We start from the raw sequence: 10,773 nt of genomic DNA, 5'->3' as shown, positions 1-10,773 counted from the left end.
GCATGTACACAGGTGGTTCAAGTGAGAACATTCTTTGGTTTGTTGTTCTTCCCAACCACCCACCCACCCTTCTTGCTTGTTGTTCTTACAGGTACGAGTTGAGGTTCTGCTCAGGAGTGTGGATCGCAGTTACAAGTTCTGGAGTGCGTGATTTCGGGTGGAAAGTCCTATCCAGAAGAACTTCTTCATTGCTTCAGGCTGCGGAAAGGTTGAGATCTCCGGTTTCGCTGAATCCTTTTCTCTGCGCTATACAGTTCAACCGTTCCATTGGGCGTCTGGTGCAAGTCAGCTGCAGAAAGAGGGGTTGGGGTTAGAGTAATGGACATATATAAAGGAGGGTCCCTGCTCATTGGTCCCCTGCAGGGTATGACCTATCATCCATGATGGTTTGGGGAGTTCCCCATGCATTGACATTGAACTTTATCTAGTTCTGTTGTTGAAACTTTTTTGTTTGTAAAAGTTTTTTCTTTGCTGCTGTGGTTTCAGAGTAAAGATTGTAATGCATAATAATCGCCTCCTTGTCTTTAATAGAATCTAAACCCCCATCTCACGTTAGTGTGGGGGATTAGTCATTGTAGGCTTCCATCCAGGATGTGAAAAATAGAGCAAAAATCTAACTTTTTGCGCATGGGCGGCACACGTCCTTGGCTAGTCTCTGCCCATTTTAGCAGAAGCATATTTCTGATGTGAGACCTGTGGATCTTAAACAATCGTTGTTGTGGCAGCAGCATCAAACGTGCAGAGGACAGAAGCCTGCAAATGGGATATCAACCAACCCCCTTAGATGAAGCCAAAGTCTTAACTGATGGACTCCGCTTTTAGATGTCTTATGTCTCCAATGATAAGCATAGCTTTTTGAAAGTAAATAGCTTCCGAGTAAGGGTGAATGATGAAACTAATTAGCAAAAGGAAGGCTAAATAGCTATAAACTGGCCCAAGCGAAATTCGAGAGGGTGGGGGTAAGGCTGGCTGAAGGTGTGTCTGGGCTGGTGGGTACCCATTTCTTTGTTTGAGGGGGGCCCACTTGCCTTAACTGAATAATTGAGTCAAAAGAATGCAACGAGGTGGCCAACAGCTGTAGATTATCGGCATGTTTCTTTGTCATAAGACTTCCTACTCGGGTAAGCTGCTTGGGAGCCCAACTCAACAGAAAAGGATGAGAGGCCCAGAAACCATCCCTCGGTGGGGAGGCCGACAGCACAATGGGTTTATTGGCCCCAAGCACAACCAGCTTTCAGAACTATCATCTAGCCCCACCCCCAAATGTTGATGCTGATTGCGACCTGCTTTTGTTAGAATTGTTAGTTATTTCTGCACATTTCAATTAATCTCTGTAATTTTAGTATTGTGCTTTTATACTTTACAGTGACCCGCCTCATCACACCGCCCCTTCTTCCTAAGATCCCAGGGTACGTGTCCTCAGCACTGGGCTTGACCGCATGCAGAGAGATTGCTTGTTTGGACGCCACAAGACGCTAAAAACGTTCAGTCCACCTGTAAAAGCTCTCGTACGCCACACTGCACCGCCCAATCACACTGCTCGACTAACCGTTCGTTTTGACCACGCCCACCGCTCAAGAAAGACTCGGCGACCAACAGGGAGCGAGGAAAGACAGCACAAGGTGCCCTGCAGCAGATTCATGGCGTCTCTCGTGCTCAGGCTGGGGCTGGCTGGTAACCAGAAGCTCTCGTGAGTTTTAATGTTCACTCGCGCGGCGAATTTAAAATGCATTGCATACGGTGTGGTCTCCCGAGCTCCTTTTCCCTCAGTAAGAATCACAGCTACTCAGCACACAAATCGCCATGTCACAAGAACTTTGAGGACTACGGTGTTAGGGGCGGAGCTTCGTTCTAACGGATCCCGCCGAGGGACATTCTGACAGATAAGGGGGTGGTTATATGGAACATTTCAGGCCAATCAGGAAGAGACTCTCACTACTTGCCCAGCAGGAGTAGTTGGTCCCTCAGGAAAGTCTCATATCGGCATAAGCTTCCGGATGGTAGTGTTTCTTAGACATTCTGTGTTGCTTACGCCGTGGGTTTAAAGCAAAACTGTTTCTTATCGTAACAAGAGTATGTCAGTGGCAATAAAATATAGTATATCAGGAAGAAGTCGATTTTCTCTATTTCTTTTTATACTCTGTTACTCGGCGTTTCATTTGGAGTTACTTTGCCTTGATGCGCAATCTCTTGCAGCGTGTTATGCCTTTAGACTGCACGACCTAGTCTTTTTCAATCCGAGCAGGCTATTTTCGCGGCTTGTCCCATGGTTAAACTGTCTTCGTGAGTCCGTTGACAGGTTTATTGTGTGTGTTAAACTTTCAGGTCTTTCAATTCTAGTGTCGCCCTCGGGTGGCAGTTTAACGACTGACAAGCCTTCCAGTGTTAACAGAAAAGCATTTTTGTCCACCACTCGAGTAGTATACACATTTTCAACACATTTATTATAGAAAGTTATGATTCTATTAAGTCATGATTCTATTAAAGACTCAGAGGTGAAGGATTATGCCCAGTCTACTCTACTTCTCAGCAGCCAACAACAAAACTCATTAAACATCAAACTGACAATGAAACTACATTATCCAAGAAACATGTGAATTTGTAGTTTGTGTTTCATAGGTTTATTCATCCACGTGATCCCTCTAGTCCAATCATGTTTCCAAAGTTCACAATAAACTCCACCAACTTCCATCTTTCCTCCTCTTTCTGAAGCTGGTCGACAACTAAAACTTGTGCCCCAACCACTAGACACCTGGATTTTTTCCAACAATATAGATCACTCCTCATGAAGCCGCTGGTTTAGACTCTTCACCTGTCAAAACATATATAACAGCAATGAAGCTACTCCAGGACCGGTGGGCAATTGCATATAATAATACGTGACATGTTCGATATCAACAATACATCGATAAACAACTTGTTATCATTCATACCACTATCTAGCGATTGAATGGGTGGAATAATCCTTTGTCTCCGGGTCTTTAAAAGAATCATGACTTTCTATAACAAATGTGTTGAAAATATGTGTTCTATGTCAAGACTTGGAGGCTCTGATTAGGCTTGTTTAAAGATTACCTACCACCAACAAGGCCACCTGATCTACTGGTCTAAAATAAAAATTCTTAAAAGGCGTTTTTTTTTTTACCAGACTGCCGCCTTCAATATGTCCTCCAGGCGTGCTCCTAGCTTGAAGGCCGTAGATGCCATGGCTCCTCTAGTCGAGTGAGCGCCGAACTGACCCACATCAATGCCTACTTGGCCCATGCACCATTTTACCCATTTTGCTAAAGTGGCCGACACCACCGCCTTAAAAGGATTCTTCACTGCTATCAGCAGTTGAGAGTCCCCTATGGGCCTGACTTGTTCTGAAATGAACTTGTAAGCCTTCAGGCACCTGACCGGGCACATCCTGAGTCTTTCTGGAAAAGCCACATAATCAACTGTTCTAATATCCGTCTTTGTCCTTTACTGTATGTAGAATGTAACCCCTGTCGCATACTTGCCAACCCTACCGATTTAGGCGGTAGGATACCGCTTTTTAAGCAGTCCTACCGCCTACCGATTTTTTGACATGAAATACCGATTTTTTTTTGTAAAAAAAAAAAAAAATTTTTTTTTACATTTTTTTTTTTTTGACCACGCCAGCTCGGGGAGTCTTTCAAGGGCTCCCCCGAGCTGGCGCACCGGGAGAATGCCCGGCATGCAGGCTTTTAATGTCAAAGGCACCCACGGCGGTGGGCTAAAAGCGCCCTTCCGCCGCGGGTGCCTTTGACAAAAGGCGCCATTAGCCCCCCACCACGCCAACTCGGGGAGTCTTTCAAGGACTTCCCCGAGCTGGCGTAGCGGGAGAAGGCGCAGCATGCAGGCTTTTAATGTCAAAGGCACCCACGGCGGTGGGCTAAAAGCGCCCTTCCGCCGCGGGTGCCTTTGGCAAAAGGCGCCATTAGCCCCCCACCACGCCAACTCGGGGAGTCTTTCAAGGACTTCCCCGAGCTGGTGTAGCGGGAGAAGGCGCGGCATGCAGGCTGTTAACGTCAAAGGCACCCACGGCGGTGGGCTAAAAGCACCCTTCCGCCGCGGGTGCCTTTGGCAAAAGGCGCCATTAGCCCCCCACCACGCCAACTCGGGGAGTTTTTCAAGGACTTCCCCGAGCTGGCGTAGCGGGAGAAGGCGCAGCATGCAGGCTTTTAATGTCAAAGGCACCCACGGCGGTGGGCTAAAAGCGCCCCTCCACCGCGGGTGCCTTTTGGTCAAAGGCGCCATTAGCCCCCCACCACGCCAGCTCGGGGGAGTCTTTCAAGGACTTCCCCGAGCTGGCGTAGCGGGAGAAGGCGCAGCATGCAGGCTTTTAATGTCAAAGGCACCCACGGCGGTGGGCTAAAAGCGCCCCTCCACCGCGGGTGCCTTTTGGTCAAAGGCGCCATTAGCCCCCCACCACGCCACCTCGGGGGAGTCTTTCAAGGACTTCCCCGAGCTGGCGTAGCGGGAGAAGGCGCAGCATGCAGGCCTTTGATGTAAAAGGCGTCCACGGCGGTGGGCTAAAGGCGCCCCTCCGCCGCGAGTGCCTTTCACAAAAGGCGCCATTAGCCCCCCCACCACGTCAACTCTGGTGAGTCTTTCAAGGGCTCCCCCGAGCTGGCGTGATGGCAGAAGGCGTGGCAGGCGCCTCATTGTCATTGAATGCACCCGCGGCGGCGGGCTCATTCAATGACAATGGGCTGCTGACGCGCCCTATTCCTATCATTACCTCCTCGACTGACTATTTTTGAAACTTTAAGATTCCTACAGATTTTTGGTCACAGAATGTTGGCATGTATGCTGTCGGTGAAAAGGACTTTCTGTCTACCTCCAAAGCCCTGACCTCCGAAACGCTCTTACAGGAAACTAAACACAATAACATAGTCACTTTCACCCAAAGTGCTTTCCTAGATAGTTGTTTGTTGTCTGGCCATGACTCGAACATTCTCAATACAATGCTCACATTCCAGACCAGAGGCAGGAATATTTCAGAGTTGGAGGTCTCATACATCTAGCTCTAATTCCGATTTCTCCCAGTTGATCAGAAAGCCTAGCCACTGCAACAATTCTGTCGCTATCCTTACCTGTTCCACTATCATTTCCCTGTCCTGGCACATTATGCATATATCATCCAGTTATATAATTAATCTGATTCCTTGTTCTCTGAGGTGCTCCAGCCCCGGCTTCATCAGCTTGGTAAAGCACCAAGGGGCTGAGGCTAGTCCGAAAGGTGAACTTGTAAATTCCCATCTCTGCCCCTTACCTGAGTTCTATCCTCGCGAGTCAGTCCCCTTTCTGAAGTATGTCCCTCAGTAGGTGAATTATTTCCATCTTGATGTGTCTGTGCACCAAGAATGAATTCAGTGCTCTGAGGTTGATCACTGGCCTGACCATGCGCCTGCCTTTCACTATGAACAAGTTGTTTACAAATCCCTTTTGGTTCCCTCCAGTCGGGCTGATGGCCTTTTTCATTCTTAACTGTTATATTGCTCTGTCTGGTGGTGCTTCGTCTTCTCTTTTGAACCTTATCTGGTTGGGCGGGAATTCTTGTATTGGCTCCTGCCAGAATTCCAAGAGAAAACCATGAACAGTCTGCAGAACCCATGCGCCTGAGGATATTTCTAACCATCTTTGCGTGTGCAGTGCTACTCTCCCTCCCACCGGAGGTATCTCTGCTTTTAACACCTCTGCTAGCGCTCCCTTTTTTCTCACCCGCGCCATTTTATTGCTGCCGTTGCCTCTCCAGCCTCTGCCTCTTCCCCTGGATGGGAAGAAGTGGTTGGCCCGTCGGTCTTCCTGCTCTCTCCAGTGTGTTATATGACCGGAGGACCTGTAATAAAGGTACAGCCCGGCAGAGCGGCCCTTGCCTCTGCCAGCCTTATTGAAAAACTTCCTCCCAAAAATCTTCTTAAGGGAGGCCTGTGCCTTATCCATTGATGCGTATGTGCTGGCAAACTTCGCCATGTCTTTGATGAATGGCTCACCGAATAGTTTGCCCTTGGCCACTGCCGCCTTTTCTGATCCTGCCAGTTCCCTTAACTTTGAGCCAATTTCATTAGAATAGATCTTCTCTCAGTGGCTATGGAGCTATTTGCATTTCCCAGTAGACATATTGCCCTATGAGCCCAGCCAGAGAGTATCTCCGGGTCGATAGCCTCCTTCCTTTGCTTAGCTTCTTCTGCCAGCTGCCATATTCTCGTGATCAGGCTGACCATGTAGAGTAATTTGCCTGGCACGACCTCCATGGGCGATCTATTCCTTTCTTGATGTCCTTGCCGTACCTTCCCATTAAGGTTAGCATACGGTCGTCAATTTTGGGTGTCTCTGCCACCCCGTTGGGAACTCTGGGTCTGGGGCATTCCGTCCTCCTCTTCCTCCTGGCCTCCTTACTCATGGGGGCTCTGAGTTGCCTTTTTAAGTAGGTTGTAATGTTTTCTGGGGGGTCCTATTCCGATGACCTTGAGTGTATTAAGGCATCTGGGTCGAACTTGTCACCATGAGGCTCCTCATTCGCAGGTTTGCCTCTCTTGCCTCTGGGCTCTCGGTCATCACTCGAAGAGGAGGCTTGTGATTCTTGCGAGCTCTGCTGGTCCGACTCTTCGCTACTCATGCATTTGTTCTCAGAGGTGTCCTCTGAGCTATCCTGGTCGTATCTGGCTCTTGACCTTGCCTTTCTTTTGCCACTTTTGTTCTTCTGTGGTGAACCCATGGGGGGTCTGGGCACTACGAACCCTGCAGGTCTTCTTTTTACTTCCCCCTTTGCCTCTGTGCGCTTTCCTAAATTCTGTCATGCCCTGAGAGAAAGCCACAAGGTCTTCCATGATGCCCCTCTCTTCTCGCATGGGGCCCCTGTTGGCACGCAGGACTTTCTGCACTGCCTGGCTCATTCTCATGCCACTCACATGTGGGCCATCCGAGTCTTCCTCTGAGTATCTGTTCATGTAAGTGCCTGTGCCGGGTTCTGTATCTTTATGTAGTTTGCCTGGGATGCCCTTGTCAGTTTCTCTTTTTATTTGTAGCTAGGCAGGTCTATTTCCAATTTCTGACAGTATTGCCTGGGACTGTGCCTGTCAGTATACAGAGCCTCGCCTCCTCTCTGGGGCCACTTGTTTGCTCTTAGGCAGTTTCAATGCCTCTTTGCAGTCTTTCTTGGGACTGTGACCGTCTATGCTCCCCTGCAACCAGCCGTTGTTTCAGCAGTGCCTGTGGTGCGCTTTTGAAGCCACCAGGTGGTGTGCAGTAACCCCACTCTATCACAGCTGTAGATGTACCGTAACGTTCCATGAGTCCTCCGCTCGTATGTATATCTATATATTGCCATGCCCGATATCTATATATATTTTTTCTTCTCCTGATCTCTCTTCTAACTGTTCCCTGTGCCCACAGAGGTTTTGCATTGGCGGCAGAACTTCTGAGGTCCCGGCGCGAACCTCCGTGTGGCACTACCTCCTACCGAGGCTGCGTACGCCACAGCCTTCGCCCGTCACGTCCTACATGCGGATAAGCTCCGCCCAATATGTCTGCGCTGCGCACCCATTGGCGCGCTGCGGCTCAATCTAATGTTCAATCCACAATCACAAACACATCAGTCATTAAATAAATATGTAAAGTTCTCTTAGCTCGGCTGCTCGAGCAGTAAAGATAGAGGAGGAAAAAAGGAGGTCGGTGGAGTTTATTGTGGACTTTGGAAACGTAATTGGACTAGAGGGATCACATGGATGAATAAACCTATGAAACACAAACTACAAAATCACATACGTTTCTTTCATAATGTAGTTTCATTGTCAGTTTGATGTTTAATGAGTTTTATTGTTGGCTGCACGAGAAGTAAAGAGTAGAACTGAGCATAATCAGAGCCTCCAAGTCTTGACATAGAATTGGTCTTAGTTGTGTGTATACATGTCTAGGTTTGCTTACGCTCAAAATCGAGACCCATAGTGGGCTGAGAAAGGGATGCGTTTTAGCCCTGTTTCTTCAATCTATATGTTTCTGATATGGCAATAAAATTGGAGAAGGAAGCTTTTATTATACCACCTGTGCATACAGGCCAACTTTCTCGGGCATCTGGGAGGGAGATCGTGCCACAAAAAGTGGGAGAAAGGAATTTTGCTTCAGGATTGCATTTGGGATTTAAATATTTTAGGTGGGAGAAAGTAAAAAATGGAAATATTTCTAACTGGCAAATCGGGAGGGTTGGCATGTATGTGTCTGTGTCATCTTAAAGTACGGTGATTAACATATGCTGACATCATCCTTTTTGACACTACGCATTATGGTTTTCAGCATTATGTTAAATTCATTCCAATACTATCTAATGCAGACTGATTTATTAATCCAACAACATTTAAGATGATTACATTCTCAAATTCTAGACGTAAGAATCCAGATTGTCCATACTAACGTTGAGGAAAGGCCTGATTTTATTAAAGACACAGAAGGAAAGTAGTATGCTTTCTCTTCTTTACTGAAAACTTAAACAGCAATTTCAACAAGGAACATTGAACACAACTACCAAGAAAAAAACAACCATTTTCTGTGACAATGCAGTCTTTGAACTTTTCAACTCTACTGCTCCCCGGCATGTCACGTGTATCAGTCCACCAATCCTGCCCTCTTGGTCCCATCACCTTACCAGTTCTCCTCACAACTTCATTTTTCTTTTGCCGTCTCATTGCAGCTTCTTAATAAGTAATTCCGCCTCGGACCGCTATAACAAAAAAACAACTAGAAATGAACCACTGTCACCTGGTCTTGTGGGATTCCACTCTGAGCTGTGCGTCTTCATCCCTGAGGACTCTCAGGAGCCCGTCTGTTTAGTGTACATACCTGTCCGGATAGAATAAAAAAACCACAACCATGTTCACGTTAAAAGTAGGTGGGCAATCGCTACTATTGCTGCGCTGGACTGCAGCCTGGCCGCGTTGCTTGCTCTTGCAGTCATCCTGCATCTTGCCCCATTGCGCCCTCTCTAAATAGATCTGATCGATTGAAAGTGTGGGATAATATTTCACCTCTGTATCTTTATAGAATCATGACTTTCCTGAACGTTAATATGGAAAATCTGGATTCTTTGTCAAGGCCGGAGGCTCGTATTATGCTTGTTTAAAGCTTACCACCAACGAGACTACCTGGTTGACAGGGTTGAAATAAAAAGCTTTAAAATTAGTCTCACTCGACCAGTCTGTGGCCTTAAGGATGTCTTGTAACCGAGCGCTGCTGGCAAAGGCTTTGGAAGCCATGGTCCCTCTCGCGGAATGCGCTCCAAAGCAAGACATGTCTATGGCTGTTTCCTGGATGACCCATTTCACCCACCTGGCTAGGGTGGCATTGGATACTGTTTTGAAAGGTTACAGAGTGTGATGAACACCCTGTAGAGCCCCATGGGTTTGAGATGCGCAGTCTTCTGCTCATGCATCTTTAGACCTCTGACTTGACAATACTTCTGCTGCTCTGGAAAAGCGGCTAATAGAGGTTTTTGTCCTCCTCCTTGCGTGCAACTTAACTCCTTCTGGTGAAAGATACCTGCTGTTTATCGTCAGAGCACCCACGTCTGACACACTCTTGGCAGGCTACTAACCACAACAGCATTGCTAGTTTAGCAGAAAGGACCTTCCCGGTCAAGTAATCGTTTTCCGGCCAACTCAGGCACAGCCGGAGCATGTCATTCACATTCCACAAACATGAATATTTCGGTGTTCGCAGCCGGATAGCTCACCCCCTTGAGTAGCCTAATTACTAGGGCGTGTTCACCTGTCAGGGCTCTGTTAACTTGTTTGTGGCCCGCTGAGATGGCTGACCAGAATGTGATCACTGTTTGGTAGGCCTTGCTCTGCGCGGCTAGGCTTGCTAGGAAATGTACTATGTGAATCACATCTGCAGCAGTGGGATGCATGTCCCTGGCCACACACCAGCAGTGCCATCTATTCCAAGCCAATTTGTAGGATTTGGCAGTCTTGGGAGCCCAGGACTCTCTGGTGAAGCGCGCAGCTTCCCACGATAGTCTCGGCTTTCGCAGCTACCCCTGGCATTAGCCAGGGACCCCTGAAATCACCTATGGTATCAGCTGCAAGGTTCCTAGCTTGACCAGAGGTTGCTGGAGAGCTGTGGGATCTGACAGGATGTCCGGTATGATGGGCAGGAGAATCAGGAGTGTCGCAGGCACATTACAGTAGATATGATATGATATGGCATTTGTAACGCGCCTATACACAAGTGTTTCAAGGCGCGACGAGGCAGGGTGGGGGGAACAAAGGGAAGACAGGCAACGATCCTACTAGGCCAGGTATCATTAAGATTGCGCAAGTGCATGGGTGGAAGGGAAGGGAAAGTGCAAGGGGAAAGGGAGAGGGGAAAGTGCTGTACAGGGGTAGTAGAATAACAAGATAACTAATAAGGGCCAGCTGGTGGCAAGTGCAAGGTAAGTGCAGACAAGTGCTGGGAAGGGGGGCTGTAGGGATACAGAGACAGTCCCACAGGGGTTGCCAGTGAGGCAGTGCAAGGGGAGAGTGGCTGGGCCAAGGACCGAGATCGGTGAGAGTGGCCCAGTTGCAGATTCAGTGCAGTTTCAGTCAGGAATTTAGCAGGGTAGAGGGGGAAAGAAAGGAGAAGCAAAGAGGAAGGTTTTGAGTGCTTCCGGAACTGGAGATGGTTCTCCTCAAGTTTCAGGGGGGCAGTAAGGCTGTTCCAGAGGGAGGCCCCTGCCGCGGAGAGAGATCTACCCCCAACTCGTTGCTTGGAGAAGCGGCTGACCCTGAG

At 48.2% G+C, this 10,773-nt stretch overlaps 1 protein-coding gene across 3 annotated transcripts in view; it reads left to right on the top strand.

Moving 5' to 3' along the window:
- Window positions 1-1,406: 1,406 nt before the first annotated feature.
- The window catches only part of CLYBL (citramalyl-CoA lyase), a 2,832,351-nt gene continuing 2,822,984 nt past the window's right edge, over window positions 1,407-10,773 (top strand). For all 3 annotated transcript variants that reach the window (XM_069637009.1, XM_069637010.1, XM_069637008.1), the window contains exon 1: window positions 1,407-1,690. In XM_069637009.1, the coding sequence (XP_069493110.1) occupies window positions 1,440-1,690 (251 nt within the window). In that variant the 5' untranslated portion in view covers window positions 1,407-1,439. The remainder of the gene's footprint in view (window positions 1,691-10,773) is intronic.

Source organism: Ambystoma mexicanum, chromosome 7p, assembly GCF_040938575.1.
Source record: "Ambystoma mexicanum isolate Mex_15411 chromosome 7p, UKY_AmexF1_1, whole genome shotgun sequence".
In the NCBI taxonomy this organism is placed as follows: domain Eukaryota; kingdom Metazoa; phylum Chordata; class Amphibia; order Caudata; family Ambystomatidae; genus Ambystoma; species Ambystoma mexicanum.
The sequence above is the reverse complement of the archived record's forward strand: the minus strand, read 5'-3'. Positions and strand labels throughout refer to the sequence as shown.